Source organism: Empidonax traillii, unplaced genomic scaffold (assembly GCF_003031625.1).
Source record: "Empidonax traillii isolate 1590-97213 ecotype Southwest subspecies unplaced genomic scaffold, ASM303162v1 scaffold96:size1206935, whole genome shotgun sequence".
Lineage (NCBI taxonomy): Eukaryota > Metazoa > Chordata > Aves > Passeriformes > Tyrannidae > Empidonax > Empidonax traillii.
Window position 1 is genome coordinate 828,539 of NW_020955289.1, and position 20,606 is coordinate 849,144.

The 20,606-nt window shown below is 36.3% G+C and overlaps 1 protein-coding gene across 3 annotated transcripts in view; it reads left to right on the top strand.

Annotated features, from left to right (window-relative positions):
• Positions 1-20,606, top strand: part of TBC1D5 (TBC1 domain family member 5) — a 287,567-nt gene that overhangs the window by 121,226 nt on the left and 145,735 nt on the right. For all 3 annotated transcript variants that reach the window (XM_027881829.1, XM_027881828.1, XM_027881830.1), the window contains one exon: positions 7,800-7,866. In XM_027881829.1, coding sequence (XP_027737630.1) covers positions 7,800-7,866 — 67 coding nt within the window. The remainder of the gene's footprint in view (positions 1-7,799; positions 7,867-20,606) is intronic.

Sequence of the window (20,606 nt, forward strand, 5' to 3'; positions counted from 1 at the left end):
TATCACAGTGCATAATTTTTTATTTTATTCATGGCGAAATACAATATTTTAGGGCAGAGCTGATGAAACTAAAATGCTATCAGAAAACTGCGCTGCATGCATTCAAAGTGCGCATCTGATGCTAAATGAACTTGAAGCGAGGGATGGGGTCAGGTTTGCACGTAAAGGATTGCTCACCGAAAAGTTGCATCATATTTATTTCAGAAAACCTGACTTGCTCAGAGTGAAACGTTCTTCAACCTTCCAGCCTAATAATTATTTAATAAATATCAGAAGTGCTGTGCACTCAATTCTTTAGCTGAAGGCGTTATTTTCAGTTTTCCGTACACCGCTTCGAGCGTGCTCCATTTAATCGTTTTAAAAGCTTATTTGGTGCAAAAAAAAAAAAAACCGAGTTTTAACGCTGTAGTTGCGAGGGTGCCGTGTGGGGGGCCGGCCGGGCTGGGCCCGCCGCGGCGGGGCCGGGCGGGGAGCGGCGGCCGCGCCATCCGAAACTCTGCAGCGCCCTCTCTTGGCGCGGCGCGGCAGCGGCCCCGCTCCGAGCGGCCCGCAGCGCCGCGGCGTTTCACTTCTCACAGGTCTGCTTCACGTGGCAAAATCTCGATCTGCCGTGTGTTTTTTGGGGGGATTACTTCTCCTTTTATTTTCTCTCTCTCTCTTTTTTTTTTTTTTTTTTTTTCCCGCCCTCCTCCTCCCACCGCCGTTTCGGTCTATCAGCGGACCCTAATCAGAAAGCTTCGGTCGTCTTTTTTTGTATTTTGTTTTATTTTTTTTTTCTTTGCTGCTTAGATCCTGAAGACTTTCCAAACTGCATATTTGGTGTTGCAGAAATACAAATTGTCTGCTCTTTTGTAAACCTTTCAATTATCAGACGGTTCCCTTTCAAAATAATAGAGGAGCTTGGAATCACCCATGCTAAAATTAAGAATTTATAACTGTATGGAACAGATGTTTTCATAAACATTTGCTATAATTAATTTCAACTAGGGGATTGAAGGAACAAAGCAGTTTTTCCCTCTTCAAAACTTTATTGCCTTTTCCCCATACAGCGAACTCAGAAATCTTTGCTTTAATATTGTTAATGAAACAAATTTACTCTTCCGTTTGGTTTTCATTGTGAAAAAGGAAAGCTTAATTTAAACAAGATACTGGTCTTTGGAACAACGGAGAAATACCTCGAATCTCGAACATCAGATATAAAAGATTAAAATACACAGCATAAATGTTTAGGTGCTCGTTTCTGAGACCACAGCTCTGTAGTGTCAAATGGCAGAGATTTCTCCATATTAGAATAAATTTTATCCAGATCAGTGTGATGATCTGTGGAGTAAATAGTACAAAGGAATTTTATGTTTGAAGAGTTGTGAACCTTAGTGTTAGAAAAAGCAAAAGAGTCTCGTGGCATTATATATAGTTTTAATGCATAGTAAAATGCTTATTGTATGTTGATTACCCCTTTATATTCACAATAAAGGTCTGCAATCTGTTAAGCAATTTTTTTGTTGTTGTTTGTATTATGTGAGGAACACATTTTGGCTAAAATCATTCTTATATATTTGTATTGTCGCGAGTTTGGGGGGGATATTTTTTGGAATGTGTATTAGTTTAGGGCCAGCATTTTGGTATTATTATGAAAAAGAAAAAACATATGCATTATTGTTCTGTTTTTACTAGTTCCTGTATATTATATCAATATCATTTGAGGGAAAAAAAATGTTTAAAGTTTTAAAAAAAGAACAGCTTAATTGTTTTACACCTGAAAGAACCAGTGCAGCTGCAAGGATTTTTTGAGCAAACTAGAATTCCTGACTGATCTGTCATCTATAAAGTGTGCAAAGAAAAATAGGTAGCTGTCATTAAAATTACATTTCAGCTTTCAATAACCATTTAATGAGTAGCGTAATTATATAAGTATGGTACCTCAAGTACTTCACTCAATAATTAAAAATAATCTCATCTTTAAAGTGAAAGCGCTATAATTATTATTTGACTTAACCAGGACCACTGTTATGATCTCCAGTGGCACCTCAGATTGTTCAAAGTGGTTTTGAAAGTATAAATTAAAATTGGATAAATCATTAAATTATTAAGCTTTAAATATGCTGAAAATTAATATAGCATGGAATTTTGAAGTCATGTTGTAAGAATTGACAACCTTAGACTGCAAGCATAGATTAGTGTTAAAATTTTTCTTGTCTCTAATCATAAAACACTGCATTAATGATCAAGTGTTTTATATCAACTTAAATTTTCACAACTGTTACATAAATTTTGTGCTTTAACAACATTTTAACCTTTAAATAGAATACAAAGAAAATATTAAGCAAAGTGCAAACAGGTCAGCAGAAGGATCTGTCTCCATTATGGCACTTGTAAGCAGGGAAATGCAGATTGATTTCCTAAGTGGGATCACTTTTATCACAAATTCCTAAACTGCCAGCCATAAAACCCTTTCATAGCTGGCACAAGGGTGGTAAATAGGTTATCACTATATATACAGGTGCCCACACATAGACATGCATATGTGTGTGTATACGTGCATAAAAAATATGTATATATGTAAAGACGTTTCCTGAGTATCAAAGCATATTTTCAAAAAGTAAAAAATGGAGCTTAATTATTTTTTAAAGGAGGAGTACAGCCATAGAGCAAGGCCATGTCACTGAAGCTTCTTGTCTTTGTAGACTTGCAGCAGGCTGTGATAATATCCCACATCTTCTCCATAAGAGGTCCAGTGCTGAATTTTTACATCTCACAGGAAACAGCCGTTTTCAGAGAGGTAATGAAAGAAATCAGGGAGAAATGTCTGATCCCTACATCATTCTTCACATACTTTTTTGTTCTTGCTGAGCACATACTTAAGCTCAGGGTTCATTGTGCCTGGAGCATATCCAGAGTATCTTCCCACCTGTGAATCAGGGTTCTGAAATGCTGTCCAGTTTCTTCTTATTACCTGAAGAGGAAGCTGTGCACTGCACCTTGAAAAAGCTCTTCTGTGAGAAAATGTACTATTGGTTGAGTCACCATCCCTGCAGGTATTTCAAAGACATCTGGCATTTTTAAAGATGTGGCACCTGGGGACATGGTTTAGTGCTGGACTTGGCAGTGCTGGGTTAGTGGTTGGACTCAATGATCTTAGAGGTCTTTTCCATCCTAAATGTTTCTGTGATTCTATCATTATAATAGGCTGTTAAAAAATAAAAATACAGAAATAGTGTGCATATTTCAGTTAGGCTTTTCCTTGTTACAGTTTCTACACATGGTTTTCAAATAATCTTCAGGAAGTGTGGTTGACATCCTTGTTATTCTGGGTTCTCCTATTTTATGCAATGTCTATAATCTCAAATATGATCTTGCATATTCTTACAAAGAGCTCTTACATGTATTCTTACAAAGAAAACAGTTACTGCAAGTGGCAAGCCTGTGTGTTCTGGTTGAATCTAATACCCTAATCAAATGTACAGTTCACAGATCCTTCTCCATGCATCTCAGAAGTCTAAAGAAGCCAACATTTGAAATGTCCTTTTTTGACTTATTAGTGAAAGTGTCAATTTTGAGTTGCACAAATTCTCTTGAAACAACCTTTGGCTGTGCCCAGCAGTGCTGGCTCCCAGCTACTCGAGTCCCAGCTGCCTTTAGCCCTAGGTTTTCGTGCACAAGAACAGATTTTGCTCAAATGGGGCAATTGAACAGAATTCTTTCAAGAGAAAGTTTTCATTCCCAGGAGAGGGAGTTTCTACAGTTAAAGCAGCAGCAAGAAGATATCCAGATCATTTTCAGTCCCTTTGGAAGGATATAGTCTTATTTTATTATTGTATTAAAACCAGTAACTACTCTTAGTGCTGTAAGCCATACTTACTTTGATACGGATACTTGTTATGGTATTGCTTGTTTCCCTTTTATTTTACCTTTTTTCCCCCTAGCTTTTGCATTTGAAATTAGGAAAGCTAAGGGTGTGTGGCAGGGTTGGTCCAGCATCTTCTTGTTTCTTCAGCAGAGCCATTCTTCCCATAATTGAGTCTCAGAATTAAATTAAAGATTAGGATAATACTCAATCAAATAGTACTTTTAAAGGAGACCACAAATTTCATTACCACTGTCATGAATCTTATATTCATAACTGTTCAGTATACATTCCAATTTTACCAGAAAGTTGGGTCATTATCAGTGAAGAAGATAGAAGAAATGTATCTGTTCTACTGAGAGTTCACTACACCTTTCAGGGAATATAACTGGAACATTCCTGAGAAGAGGTGATCCAGGGCAGGGAATCCCACAGCTTAATGTCATTTTTTAGTGAAGAAACAGTCCCATTTGTTCTCAAGTATTGCTGACTAGGGAAACTTAATAGGATTTTCTTGAAAGCCTTTTGAATAAAACTAGGTAACATTTAGAGTCTTCTTTTAAGTCAATGAATGCTTTGCACTTTGCTTTATGATTTTTATCACTTTCAATGAAAGACATTTTCATTATCTTTCAAGGTGTCATAACAGATGTACCTATTCTTAAAAGGGATGGAGCAAGAGAGCAATCACAGAAGTGCCTGCTCTACTAAATCCTGAGTTTGGGAGCTGAATACACCTAGTCCTATCCAATTTTGGTAGCTGCTGCTAATGATACGATGAAGCAGCAAAAGCAGCTCTCAAAAAATGCCCAACGGTAACTTGTATGAGAGTGAGATTTATTAACAATGAGTAAATAATTAAGAATGCTGAAGTATTTTGGTGATCAATTAAATAAAGGAGATTGCTGTCTTCAGAATAAAGCAAGTTACACTTAGAGTAGTTTGTGAAGAACAGCTCAAGTTTGTGAAGAACAGCTCTGGTTGTCACAGAACCAGGATCCCACCAAATGTTTGTTGTGGGACCCTGGTGAAAGAACAGCTATATATCCTGGTTTTCTTTGCAATGTCCGGTGACTCTTCGAGCAGGACAAATGGTTTTGTTGAAAGATGATGAAGGCCTTGCATTTTTTTGAGAGATTCTTAAACTTCATTCTTCAGAAAGGAGGAAGATTGTGTTGCCATTCTTGAAAAGGGGTATTTTTCAGCATACAAACTTAGTTAGCATCGTGTGTGAGTTTCCTTTTTAAGTCTGACTAGTGTAATAGGTGAATCTTTAGGAGTTATCTGAGTATAAGTAAAGTGTAGTAGGACCCATTTTGATGTGCTGTGTCCCTGTAACAGTTGTCCAGTATCACTGCACCTTGCCATATGGCTTTGAAGGAGACTGAACATAGTTCAGTCATTTCTCTGAATGCTCAGGATCAGATGTGGAGATGGGCAATATATGAAAAAGTGTATTACTGACAATTGTCCCAATATGGGAGACTATTTGGAGACTATTTTACAAGATATGAGGAAAAAAAATGAACAGATGGTTATTAATAATGGAAGGGTCGGCTCCTGGATGAAATATCTGGTGTTGTTAATTTAGTTGAATTTAGTAAACAAAAAGCAGATTGATTGAGTAGGATTTCCATTTTCAAAATAAATTGAGAGAGCTAATTAGTGAAATCAACTGGACTGAGTGATATTAGACTAAAATGTAGTAGAGGTTTGGGATTTATTTTAGACAAAGGTGCAAAAGTTAATAAAAAAACTGCATTCCAATTAGATGAGAAAAAAAACACTCGGAAGTTTTATGCCGAAGTGAATGATAAAATATTTTTAAAGGAATGTGAGGAGCAAGCAAAGATTCTGAAAGAAACAGAAAAGCAGCTTGATCTGCAAAGAAGGCCACATCCTGGATATCAGGAAGTGTGGGGTTATAGCGGCAATCAGCAAAAGTTAAGTTGAATTAGATCATAAGAAGGGAATTTAAATTTACAAGAAAATATTATTTGACTATGTAAAGAAGCTGTCTAGGGAAGAAAACTAGAAACATTGTGCAGTGCAAATGAACAAATAATACTAAATTTAATCCACGTATGGTATAAATTGGAAAATATTTAAGTTTCAGTAAAAACAAAATTTCAGGCAAAAAGATATAAATCAATAAAATAAATGAGAATGTTGAGAGATACTATAAATTAGCACAACTAATAAAGATTAAAGCATCTGACTTGAAGAGAGAATGTGTTTCAAGAATACTGACAAATACTGTGGCATTGAAGAATTTTTTTATATTTTAATTCACAGCTGATAACATATATTTGAAGAAATGGAAATGTAGTACCTGATTAAGTACACGATACTTAATCTAAGAGGGGGGAAAAAAGGTGATAGCAAAGCATCTGCATGGCCTGACCATTATCTGTGCAGAGCTTTAGAAAAGTTTTTATGAAAGAAGTAAGAGAGAAAAGTAAAGCAAATGACATAAGTTTTATTGCAGGTTTGGGGTTTTTTTGTTGTTAAATGGGAGATTGTGCCAGCTAACCTGCTCACCTTTCAAAATATACATTAAGGAAATACATTAAGTCTATCTGGACCTCCGTAAATCATCTGATGTAGTGCCACAAGAGATGCTGTGAAATAGAAAGGATGAGGATTAATGAAGTATATTAATTTTAAGATAAATAAAGAAATGCAGACTTTAATGAAAAAAAAAAAAATTGGTGAATTTTTGTGGTTGAACAGGTCTTATCCAGAGTTTTCATTTATTGTTTTGCCACAGAATGAGAGCTGATAGACTTCTATCAAGGAAATTTATTATAAGGTAGTATCTAGCGCAGGAACAAAAAGAATTTTCAGGTAGAATTGATCCTTTCTGAAGAAAAGAGGACTGCAAACAGCATGAAATTGTGGGAAATACAGTATTTCACCAGCAAGAATTTCTACTGTAAACTGCAAACTTCTTTTCATAAATAAAAATGGAAAGTGATCTTATAGGCATGTTGGTTAAGGATTACTGTGAAACTGCAAGGTGCTGTGGCGTGATCATAGGCTGTATTGAGCAGGATTTTTTTTGATACAGAAGAAAACCACTGTCCAAATAATCAACTGACTAAACTTTTTGTATGCTGTCTGTAGCTCCTGTCTCTTCTTTTCCATGTGTTAGAAGCACTGAGTTAAACAAAATGGGAAATAAGGGGTGGCCTCATTTAGAAAAAAGACCTTGATTTCAGTAAGCAGGACAGAGGTACACAATGCTATCTGTAAATGAATTAAGGAGGCACACAGGGACATAGAAGAGAAATGACAGGTTGGGCAGGAATAAACGGTATAAAACAGGACAAGAATAAATTTGCTTTGAAGACTATATGACTCCTGGCTTTTAGAAGTCCTTCAATAGAAGTAGTTATAGAGAGGAAAATTTCCTTGTAATCCTTGATTTTTAGGAACGTCACAGTTTTATGTATCACCAGCCCACAGGCTGTAAAACAAGATGTTTAGCAGACATCTTAATAGGTGGTTTCAGAGAAGCTTTGAATTGGGGTTTGACAAAAAATATTTGGTATCCTACAATCAACTCAAAATGTTTCACAAAATAGATGAACTTTTACATTTTTTGACTTAATGCTAGTAAAACCAAAGTCATCTACTTATATGGTGTACTTCTGTAAGCTTACACTAGTAGAATTATGTTTAATAATTTGAGAAGGGATTTAATCAGAATTTAAAGTGAAATTAAGTATCAGATTTTGCAAACATTCAATCCCCAGACTGAACATGGAGGCTACTTAAGAGAGCTCTAAGAATCTGAAGATGTAAAATGAGATTTGTCTATGTAAGTTTTATGTGGGGTTTGTCATATCTAAAGTTACCACCACATGGTAAAATCGGTTGCAGTTCTTATCAATACTGTTTTATTTGTTATCAGTGTTTGTCTTAAAGGTGTTTTCTCTTATTTTTTTATTAGGGGGATCAAATGAAAATGGAAGCACACACCAAAGCTCAGATTCTGATGGAACTTTTATTTCTTACAGGTTGGTAATTTTTTATATTTATTTTCTAATTTTAAAAAGGTTGACTTTAATCAGCATAATCTCTTTAAAGCAAAAGAACATGTCCTATACTTTAGAAAGATTGAGCAATTGAAATTAAAACAGTGGGCTGAAGACCGTGAAGAATTTAATTAAGGAATGATCTGAAAAGTTATTTTCTGGATTACTTTTTTTTTTTTTTTAGAAAGTTGTTCAACTTGCTTAGCTAATGAAAGTACAGAATATTTGTAAGGCTAAATATTTTTAACGGTTTTTTTATTTTGTTTTCTCCGAAGTAGAAAGTCTTAACTAAAGTCATAGTAACTAAGCTAAATGTTGAAATATTCAGTTGCCGGTGGTCACTTTTCTGATCTTCTCCAAAGTTACTGGATCTATGGACCATGTGGAGCTCTATTTGCTCATTATTTCAGGTCAAAAACCAAACCCAGGATTAGTTAAATTTGAGGTTATTTGATAGGAAAATAATATTTTAATTCTGTTGGTAGTAAACACCAGCTTAAGAAACAAGATACTCAGTAACTTTATGCAGCAGCGTCACTGAGCTTGAGTCTTGTTTGGGTACATACCAGAGGGTGTCTTGTGCTTGAGAGCGCAGAAAGATAATCAGCAGGTATGCAGTTTCATCTTTCACCCCTCAAAATATTGCCCTTCCTACAAAAAAATCTTTTTCCTTGTGACTAGTAAATTAGTAGGATGATTTATGCTAACTGGAACAATTACATCTGATTTTGATTTTTAAGTATGGTAAAATGAAACAACCTACCACATGATTATTTTGGAATCATTTAGTGAACTGTGTTGGTTGGCATCTTTTTCATTTTTTCGTTTGTAGTCTGTTGGAGTGTGTACTTCAAAGAGGTGCAGTCAGGCAGGAGGAACCTGCCTGTTTGCTTTGTCCTGGTTGCAGCCGGCTGGGTGGGGAATACCACACCGTGGTGCAGGCACTGAGCTGTGCTGGTCATGAGGAGCCTTCAGGCATGGGGTGGCAGGGAGGGACACAGTGCTGGAGGAGCCTGTTGCGTGCTGGATACTGAAAGATTGCCAAGGAGAGCAAGGAGCAAACTGCCTGGTCTTGAGGATGTTGAAAAGAAAGAGTTTTTGTAAGGACCTAGAGGGAACAGCAAAGAGTTTGCTGCGATTCAAACACCCAGAGGAAGCTTCTGGACTGAGAGCAAGGTTGGAAAAAAGGGTGTGCCTGCAGGGGCACGGTGGGACTGGGGAGGTTTGATTTAGGTATCCTAGTGAGTCGGCTCTAATGAAATCTACTTTGTGATGAACATAAAACTCTTCTAGGGTAGTTAGCATGTTCACTTTGATAAAAATATGTTAGCAGATCCATTTCAGGGTTCTGCCTGACTCTATTTCTTGTCATGTTCCTATTCTCTAATGAATACAACATACTATATACTTTAAAAGAAGGGCTCAAAAATACCAACCCAAATAATCTTCATGCTTTTTAAGTGAGAAGCATATGTAGATACAGAGACCACACAGCAGTCTCTGAAAAAGAGGCAAAATAGTAGCCAGATGAACAAAAAGAAGTTGAGAGCTCTCTCTGCCATAAATTCCAGGACACTTATTCCTAAAAGTCATCAACTCAAGAGCTCCAGCTTTTGCACATGTCAAGGGGTAACACTTTAAGAAGAAGCATCCAGCTTCGTCTGGGCTCTGGTTCTACGAGAGTGTAAGCTGTGGAGCTGGGGTCTGACCCCTTCTTCCTACCCTGCTGACTTTATCTCTCAGGGAGCTAGGGAGCTAACCCAGCCCCACCTGTTCATTTTTCACAGGGAGAGCTTTCTGATGACTTCTATCAGTGTCCTCCTGCCAAAGCTTCGGATGGGTATCAGTGCCAGTGGAAGGAATGTAGCTAGCACGGACAGCTAGAAATACGTGGGAGGACAGAGCATGGTACTACTTACTCAAATCATCCTAAACCATAGTAAATGCTCAGCCATCTTTAATGCTCCACAAATTAAGAAGAGGTTAAAGATGATCCATGTACCTCCATATTCCTTTGTCCAAAGCGCATATAATAAATGTAATGCTTTCTGTGAGTTCCACTGAATAATAATTGTATTCTGTCAGAGAGGATTACAGCCCAACTTAGAAAACTGAAGTTAATTAATCTTTTAAAAGCAGTCCCATATACAATTTCCGGAGTATTATTGTTATAAATTAAAAGCAAGACAATAAAGCAAGACAGTAGAGAAGATAGGTACGTGTGTGTGTGTGTGTGTGTGTGTGTGTGTGTGTGTGTGTGTTGGGGAGGTGTATATGTATATACATAAATATGAAAGAAACCTCTGACTTTTAATAATTGGCAAGCTATCACTGTTATTAAGCAGTATTACAGCGTTTGAGGTGTGTAGTGAATATTTGTTGCTCAGTGGCAAGTAAATCCTATCATACGATGAGACTGGCTGTAAATTTGATGGCTGGGTTAAATATTGTGTTGATAGTTGTAGTTCTAGGCTGCATTAAGTAAAAATGAGCAGCTAATACCTTATGAAAGGTGAAAAGTGAATCCTAAACTACCCTGAAAGATAACAATGGTAAATGTTATTATTTCTTTAAGGACTGATTTGAAATTTTGACTTATTTTAGGATATTGTCGAGGAATATCCTAAGTTATATCCAGTAAGTTAGTAATTTGGTAAAACTGATCACAGTCTTGTTTACCCAATGTGTTTCAGTCTGTCATATTTGAAAAAGACTGGCTAGTGAATTTTTGCTCTAAAAGAGGCAAAGGCGTCTTTGGATCATGGTAAATATTATACATGCAGAATGCTAATGCGTAAAAAATTCTACTGCATATTCTGACTGAAACAAAAGTTGCTCTATATTTTATCAGTAGCAGGCCTTTACAATTTATTAGGAGAAGAAACAGCTCCAAAAGTATTTGGATGTGAATATGTTTTGTTATTAAAGTGCTCTTAAAAGCATATTAGTTTTACAACAATAAAAAATAAACCCCTGAGGAGGTTACTTGGTTCCCACAATTTCTATTTTAAAGGACAATTTGACACTCTCCAGTACAAGTCTCCAAGTGGAGGTGCGTGTGTGTGTGTTAATAAAGGATGACAGATCATTATCCTTTGATATATTTATGATGCTCCAGAACTGTTTGTATGGTTTTATTTTTAATATGATGGTGTCACCTTAGAGTTTGTGACTCTTGCTTGTGTTGATCATGGCACAGATTTAATGCTGCATGTGTTCAGATACTGAGCATTTCCCATTAGGTCATAAAGTTTGTAAGTAATGTAAGTGAAAAGCACATGTGACTGACACATATTTCTAAATGTTCTGTGAGTTTGTAAATGTGTCCTGTCAGGTCATAGAAAATTTTCTAGCTGGTCTTTAGGCTCTGATGGAATTATTCTTTGTGGACTTGGGAGAAAGCTTTTCTAATAAGAAATTATGAAAATTATTCCCTAGAGCCATGTCATAAAAATTAGAAGTTCACTGTTTGAAACATTTGAACAAGGATTTAGACATACAGTAACTTTCATCTTTAATTTGTAAGACACTTATGGAAAATATTTGAGTTCTGCTCTACCATATCTTTTTACTGCTATGGTTAAAGCCTTTTCTGGATGTCCAATGGGCTGGACTTCACCAAGAGGAAAAAGAAAAATAGGTGTGGGTCTCTAGTTTCAGTATCTGCAATGCAGTGCCACTGAAAAGTAGAAATACTGTCTTTCTCCTCCCTTCCCAAGGGCAGCTGACCTTCTCCTCGCCAAAGAGGTGAACCCCTTGCCAGCACATATGACTACAGACTATTACATTAATCTGTTTAGCCTCAGTACCAGCTGCTTGCATGTTTTTAATTATCTTATTAGATGGTATAACAGTGACCTATGAAATAAAATGAAGGTGAGTATTTTTTAACTTTATTTTACAGGCTATTTTTCTAAATATATTTTAATGACCTAATTATGACTTTTAGGGAGAGCCATTGATGCAGACATTCAATTTGGCTGATAAAATCTAACATCTCAAGGACAGTTATTTTCTTCCAAGGTGGATTCATACATTAATACTGCTTCTATTAAATATATAGCCTAAAAAAGCTTGCTTTTCATACTCATGTTGTTAACTTACTTTATGATTCAGAGACCCATGACTGCTATGCTGGATAGTTTCTTAATACATCTCTGCACATGTACGTAAGTTTAATTTCTACCCCATGTATCAAAATAAAGTTCTTTCGTGTGTGGCCTAAATTAGGTGACAAGTAAAGATGGCTCAGAGCTGTGGGTTAGGTAGACAAGGTGTATTCCTCCTTCAGCTCATACTTCAAACAGGCAGAAAGAAGATCTAGTAGAAGAAGGATTTCTGTATTCCATTTCCATATTCTTCCCCTGACTTCTTACAGATTCTACTTACCAGATGTTTCCTTTCTTGCTGCAAAAAGGCAATGTGGTCCTGCTGGCTGTGGCGTGTTTCTTGTGTGCCAGCCAACTGCAGGACTGATATTGAGCATACACAAGAACAACGGCAAGGGGTGCAAGCTGTTCCTCCTTGTTTCTACCCCTTTCCAAAAGTGGGTACCGAAACCAGTTTGATTACTCTTTGACCTGTGGCTTTTCTTGGCAGTTGAGACAGAAATGTCTTGTGTAGCCTCCATCCTTCTATGCTAAACATAGTGTGAAGATTTATACATCTTATATATGGCCCTCCCCTTGTGGAAAAATTTGCCTTAATCTATCTGGAAGCAACCATTTTCTATCTACACAAGCCTGTTTAGTCTTGTTGATATACAGATGATGTTACTTTATTGTTTTAATTTTAAGCCACCCCTGTGCAATTACAATCTTTTTTTCCTAACTTTGTTCGCTGTGTGTCCTTGCATAATCAAGACCTGTGAAGATCAAGCTTGTTTCTATTGGGTTTTTCAAATATTTTGAAATACAAAAATTTGGGAACAGAAGGCAAAGCAGTGAAGTTGGCACTGCACCTTCAGTCTGTAAAGAGAATTCTCAGTGTTTGAATCCTTCCTGTCCTTCCACAACGAAGTAGTAAAACTGGTATCCACATTTATTTTGTCTTACCTCAAACCATTTGCTAGATGCTATTCTGATTGATGCTATTTATGTGCAAAGAGGCCTTTTCAGTGTGAGTTTTTCTTTTTTCTAAGAACTCTCTCCTTGAATTTTGTAATTCTTCTGAGAGATTACCTTTGTAATGTGCTAAAAATCTTCCCCTGGGTGTGGTATTCTGTGCCAGTACTCTCATTTTGTCCGTGTTTGTGATGTTGTTTGGAATTTCATATTGCAAATCTTCTTTTTCCAGCAAGAGAAAGTGGCTTTTTGCACTGATCACAAGTTTCCTCCAACACTTTTTTCTCCAAATCATAGCAAGATTACTGTCATACCTATTGAGCGCTTAGATTTCTGTTTTTCTCTGAATTATTTTAAAATTACTTCCCTTTGTTTTCCTGTTTAAGGAGACTTACATAATTTCCATCTCTGTCTTGTCAAATTTCTTTTATTTACTACTTCTGTCCACAACTGATCCTCTTTACATTCCTTGGCTGGTGTCCTCAGGAACTGGCAAAGGATGTCATAAGACAAGAAAAATAAATTGTCATTAAGGAACTGAAAACGTATATGCAATATACTTTTTCTAAGATACAAACATTTCAGCAGATAGGAATTGTGGAATTTTTTAACTTTTCCAGTGAAAATTACATTACTTTCCAAAGAAGTAAAAATGGTAATATAGACTTGCTTTCTGGGATTGGGGAAAGCAAACTTAACAGAATTAGTTAAAGCTTGAGATATTTTCAATAGAGAATCAGAAGAGAAGGATTGAGTGCCAGCGTCTTTTATTGGCAGAATGTGGTTTTTTTTGTTTTTCTAAATCAAAATTCAATGCTAAGGTAGATAGCATGAGCAGCATACCATACGAGGTCAGAAATATCAGGCTGGAAAAATTTCAGAAGTATTTTGTTCTTGTTTTTATGAAAATATTTCCCTTTTTTTTTAGCATCATTAGTCCCTTAGTAAACTTGAAAAAGGGACAGAATTTTGGAGGCTGTTGTTGAATTGCTGCTATGATTTTCGTTTTGGCCCCAAAACTTTTTCACATTTCTGCCTTCTAACACAAAATCTGGCGATAATGAATGTGAAGTTCTGAAGGTCAGTGGATCTGAGTAATGCAGTGAACTTCATCATTGTTATTCATTTAAAACTCAGAACTCACATTCTCTTTGCAAAAACTTGACTAACCCTGCAAGATAAATGGCATTGATTTTTTTCTTGATGCTAAGTACATGTTTTAAGATCTTAATTATGTTGGCATTAGCTTTTAGTTCGTGAGATGCACAGTGACATAAAAGCAAGAAAGAACATTTGCCGCAGAACTCTGAGTTGTCTGTGTTTAGCAGCAAGAGAACCTGGAGAGGATCAGTTCTGTGCTGAGTACTACCTCAGTGCTCCCATTAGCTCAGGGGGATTTTGAAGTAAAGAATTGTGTACTGCATTTGTAACCAAAATACTGAAGGTTAAACCAGATATTGTGATTTTTCTACGCTCTGCTCAAAATACATCTGATATGTGATTTCATTTTGGTTTATAAAAAGCAAGCAATCAAAAAAACCCACAACCTAGAACTGTATGTAAAACTTGAATGGAAGATGTCAGGTTTGAAGAACTAGTTTTTAATCCAAAGAAACTTGTGAATAAAAAATTCTTTTAAATAGTGGACAATTGAAATAAATCTAAATAGGAAAGAGTTGCTTTTAGTGAATGTATGTGGTTTTCATTGGTGGTAATAAAACCCAGTCACTTCAAGAGATTAAAGTTACATCATGAGATCACTCATTTTATTATCTCATTGCATGCAAAATGGACAGAGTTACAAAGTTAAGATGGAATTAGCAGCACTGACTAGAATTTTGCATTTGTCACCCAGCATCATAAAATCATCAGAGTCTTGAACTTAGGTGCATTATTTTTAAGTATTGTCGCAAGTGTGAGTAATCACAATCCAAGTACCTCCCCTCTCCCTATTACATTTGGTTTTTAGTTGGGTGATTTGTAGAGCTGTAGCTTTTAACTTCTGTTACGTCCTACAGGAAGCTCTTACCTTTCCTCTTTCTTAAAGAATGCATGTCTGTTTGTGAAACAAGGTTGCATGCATGTGAACACATAAAATTCACAGAGCTCTGCTTGGCTGTGGGTATGAGTTAGCAGGAGGTAAAACAGCAGAAGGTAACTATAGTGAGGAGAAGTAGAAAGTAAATGTTCTGCGTGTATATGCAAAGGATTTCAAAGGTGTTGAGGGGATTTAAACTAAAAAGCTTTGACCCTGCAATTGGCAAACTCAGTTACAATATAAGTATAAAGATAATTGAACATAATATCTACATTTTGTCTCACCATTCTGTAAATGTATGCATAAAGTAATGAGTAGAGGAAAACAAGCTGGTGAAATCTGGACTTTGAAATGGCTGTAACAAGAGAATTCTTCTGCAAAAGTTAAACCATTAAAGGGTTGGAAATGATGTGCTTTCTCGGGGCCAAACGTGGCTCTTTGACTGAGAACCACCAAGGTGAAGTGGACAATTTGGAATATGAAGAAGGATATCTCAGAGTTCTGCATCAGACCCAGTGCTGTTAGGGAACGTGCTGGCGAAGCATCCTGCCACCATTGCAGTCTTATTTCAGTTCCCTGAACTGCACTACAAACATGCCAGTAGCTTAAAGAGCATAGCTGACGAATAACTTGAAGTATTTGCTGGAATGTTTGCCTTAAGAAAGTGATTTTACCTCTCTTCATGCAAACATTTTTAACTGTATGTCAGCCAAAAGTAGACGAAACCTGAACTGTTTAGAAAAATCTGCCCTTTGAATGTTCAGCCTCTCAGCAACACAGCCATGCATATTCACACTTACATGGCTGTTAGCTCTGCCCTGTATCCTGAGGCAGGACTTTGAGAAACAGAGGAAAATACATATATTTTCCTAGCAGATTGGTAAGCTTTCGCATTAAAGCTGTCAAGTGGATTTTCAGGGTAGCAAATAGAAATCTGTGTGTTTTAGAACTGTTTTTGAAATTCTACTTCTTATTACTTGATGCTACCTTTCAATTGTTTTTCCCCTTTGTTTTTATAGAATTAACTCTGTATTACATTCCTGGCAGTTACCTCACTTTTTTCTCAACTGTTGATTTTATGGCGTAATAAATAATTCCACCTTTTCATGTTTCTTGGATTTATGCAGTATGTTTGAAAAGAACTGTTGCCTCTATTTAAATATAGATATTACATTCACTTAATAAAGTCCCTATCAATAAATACCTCATATTGCAAAACATATGACACAATCATCTGAGAATTTGTTTTCTTTCTGGTGGCCTGCCCAGTAGCCTGTTGCTTCATTGAGTGCCTCTGGGGAGCCAGGTTTGGATCTCAACATTTTAAAAAGCACATTCTAAAGATGAACAAAGCACAATATAAAAACATGAAATTGGCTTTTGTGGAAGCACACACACCATTGTTTTAAGATGATTTTGCCAATACTAGCAGCACTGCTTAGGAATTTTCTTTGGATCTCTATGAGGCTATCCATTTTATCCTTTAATATTCATCTAGAGAGTGGCATAAGCTTGAGATTTAGATTGAAATCTTACATATGCATGCAAATGTTCATACCTTTCGGTAGTATTGCAGTATTCTTCCATGGACTGAGAAATATTCTTTGTTATCTAAATGTTGTTGTAAATATTAAATTGGTCTTGTTTCACCGTGGACACACAAAAAAAAAATTGGATTTCAAAACTTGGAATTGAATATTTTTAAAACACATGAGACAAAATACTGATACGCACTGTCTGATGACCTGATAGATGCTGGGTTTTTTGCTACCTGCAGTTTCACCTGAAAGTGAAGTAGTTATGGACAGTAATATTTACATGGTGGTCTGAGCCCCTGCAGTCGCAGAACTGAATCTTTGCCCTTTTTCAGTGATGTATATGGTAGTTTAGTGTGGCTGTTCATATTTTTACTTTACTATGAGTTTTAGTGTCTTCCACAGAGCTTGCTGTTGTCTAAACATCATAGTACAAAAATACTTCCTACACTAGCTTTAAACTTCAGCAGGATCTGCATTCTTACATATCACCAGCTTTATCCTCTAAATTGGTAAAAAGTTAAGCAGCAGTAATTACTGTCTATGCTATACCACTCACCCTCAACTGTGTTTCTTCCTCTTCTGAACAGTGTTTATTTTGAAAGGACCTTAGGTGGGCTGCCATTGTATTCTTCTACATATCTGTGCTTGATGTATTGGTTTTACCATTATGCTGCAGATTGAAATTTAGCAGCAGAGCCAGAGGCGGATGTTCTGCTTCTGTCTATCAGGGAAGAAACTCTTTGTTACCTCTCTCCAACACTGCACCAGCTCAGTGTCTTTTACTAAGATGCTAGACCTTAGATATTCAAATACCTTTTCAAAAATGGTATTTAAGTGCATGTAAAATTTTACTTAGACTTTCTGATGTAAAGACCTGCTCATTGTGCTCCCTTCTAACAGTCAAGAGAGACATTTTTGTTCCAAATCTTTAAACTTTTGTATATGGAAATCTGATGCTTGTAATTGTCTTAACAGGAATCGTATCCACAAATCATTTCCTGTTGGAAAGAAAGAGAAAAATATGCTTCTAAATATGGTTTTCTCAGAGGTCAACCTCATTTCTTATAAGAAAGAAAGCGTGTGTATTAGAGCAGACCTCAGTGTAAAATTTTTTGGCAGAAAGATTTAAACTTTTGTGGTTATGACATAAGTGTATGTTTCATAAGATGGAAAGGAACAGATGAGAACTATGCACAAATCTTGCTGAACGAATCTGCAACCGTCATCCCTTCCATTGATTTGCCTGCTTTTTCGTTCATACATATTGAGCATTTTTCCCGCTTTGAAGTAATGCAACTGTCCCTAACTCATGCCAGTAAATATTTTACATTGGACATTTCCTGTATAGATACAGCATGGGAAATTAAATTTCTTAAAGAAATGTTGATCCAATAATTTTTTCCTCACACAAGTCATATGTTATATGTATCTATTATTGTGAATAATAGATATATACGTCTACAACATGTATAACAGAATATTAGGATTGTTAAATAAGAATCTAAAATGAAAAATATTTATAAGATAATGTGAAAACATTAAGATTGGCATTTGCCTTTGTTTTCGTTGTACAACCTAAAGGTGGTAGTAACACCTTATTATGCATTTCATTTTCTAGCTTGGTTAAAAACAATTGCATGTGCTTAATTCATAGTTTAGGAGGTTCCGATTGGCTCTTGAAGTCTTTGACTTCAGTGAAGCAAATGGGGTGTGGCAGATTCGAGTTCCAAGCTTCATTGCTCATTTCACTTTGACCAATGGGTTTTCTGCAATCCTGGATTAACAAGGCTCTTACATATTATTTTACCTAGTAGAGCTATATAATGTTAAATATTATCTTTTTAGAATTGATTGCTTGTTGACATTACACAGTGTTACCACTATTAAAACAATCTCAAGAATTGTAAAGCTTATTTTATTAGTCTTCGTTCAGAATATTTGAGAAATTAATTAGTGAATGGTGTTCAGAAAGGATTTTAAGTATCATTCAGCTCTGCTAAAACTGAGGTAGATTCTAGCTTCCACGTAATTTTTTTTTTCAGTTGCTTAAAACTTTTTTTTAGTGATCCCAGCAGCCAAGGGGGATTGCAGAGGAGATATGATCTTGCCAAATTTCTTTTGGCTGTTTTAAATGTAATTTGGTTCAAAACATGTTTGGAATTGCATTACAAATTTAAAAAAAAAAAAAAAGCATAATATCTTCACTAATACAATTTCAGAAGTGTTGAAATTACTTTCTTACTGTGTAGCAATCACTTCCAGCAGTTGGTGAGAAAAATAACCTGAAGAGTTTCTTTCCTCTCTGCTCTTTCTCTTCACAGTCACACTGGTTGAAACCTTTTGCTAACTCAGCTGACACACCAGCATTTTCAAAGACATTGTGGGAATGTCATCCACTTGCAGAACAATGTGAACAGCTCCAGAGTCTGACCTGTTGTGTGCTCAGGGGAACGTGTCACTCTTGAAACATCTCTACCTTAGGGAGGCAGTTTGGCAGTAGTTGTAACGGCCAATGATGCTGCAAAATTTACAATGGCAAATGAAGAATATTATGTGTGATAGAAACAGAAGGGTTACTTAGATAGGCATAATATACTGTAGTTACTGAAGTATAAATGACTGTGAAAGAAGGGCCCAGATTTTTCTCAAGCTGTGTCTGCTATATACCATACGTTGTATTTAAAGGAGACAGAATCATGGTAAACAATCGCAGGCAGAAGATGAGGATGTGTGGGAGACAGGGAGACAAAAATTACCAGATAGTCTTTCTGACTTGGAGAATGGGGGATGTGGCAAATGAAGGAAGCTGCCCCGCACCGTTGGAATGACTTGCTACTCTTTTGGTCATTTAGGGATACTGGCATTTGGGAGAAGCTAAAGGCAGCCCCAAGCCCTGCAGGCTAACACTGCTTTAGTCATCTTTACCCTCGCTTTTCAAAGTAATTAATAATCAAGATCCAGAAGTAAACACATTTTTGTTTCTTTTTTTTTTTTTTTTTAGAAAATGTTCCTAGTTGAAATGTGGTACATTCACAAACACAACACTTCTGGTCTCAACATGGATTGTGGGATTGCTCCTGTCACAGAGAAACATGATTGTTTCCTGGCTAGCCACGTCCATTTCTCAACAATTCTCACCAACTCTATCTTATAATTATATTTTGAAAACCTCACTTTCACAGTTCTGCTTAAAAGACTGAAAACTATCTAACTTCAGCTTGCATATGTTATGGGCAATGTGCAAAACCAAAGTTTGCTGGTACTTGGTATAACCCACTCTGTGACCCTCCTTAGTGAAGGAAATCTGATGAGATCTTAGCCTGGAGTCATAATAGTAGTTTCCCTCTTCCTGGTTTCATTACTCCTTTCCCAGGGAGAGGTAATAGTCTCCATGCGACAGGGAGAGAAGGAGATGTTCACCTTAAGGACATGCATTGAAAATAAATCTGAAACACATTTCCTTGCACATAACCCATCTCTTTACCTTGGAATTGCTCTTACAGTTTTGGAGTGGTTGCAGAAAGTCTGTGAGCAAGTCTTGGGCTACTAAGACTATTAGATGGCTTATTCTGTTCTTGAGATTCGTTTCAGTAGAAGGTGCAGGAAATATAGGTTTAATTCTTTTATTCAAACTCAGTAGATGGTTTGGGACAATTAATTTCCAATTGTTTCCCAGTAGAGCAGATTTACTTGTATATTAATGAGGCACAGGTGTTAGGCCCCTGGTGCCTGCATGCCTGGGAGGCATATTTAGGTTGTTTATCTAGTCAGCCATAGGTACTGCAAGGTACTCAAGCTTGCCTTTAACAGTTTATACAGTGAGGCTTTTTAATTTTTTGATGTTTTTTTTAAATTTGCTAGCACCTGTTAAAATTTTAAAACTGATCATGTAGAAAGAAGTAGGAGTGATTTCAATAGTAAGTAGCACTAAATGTTAAAGAAAGTCATCTTCTATGATGCTTAACTGCCCAGCTTGACATTAAGAAGAAAAGAAGGTTCATTTAAGCAAATACGTCATGTGAAGAGCTAATACAGTCAACAGTATACTTTTCTGTTGCATATTTTTGGAATAGGTACTTCTTT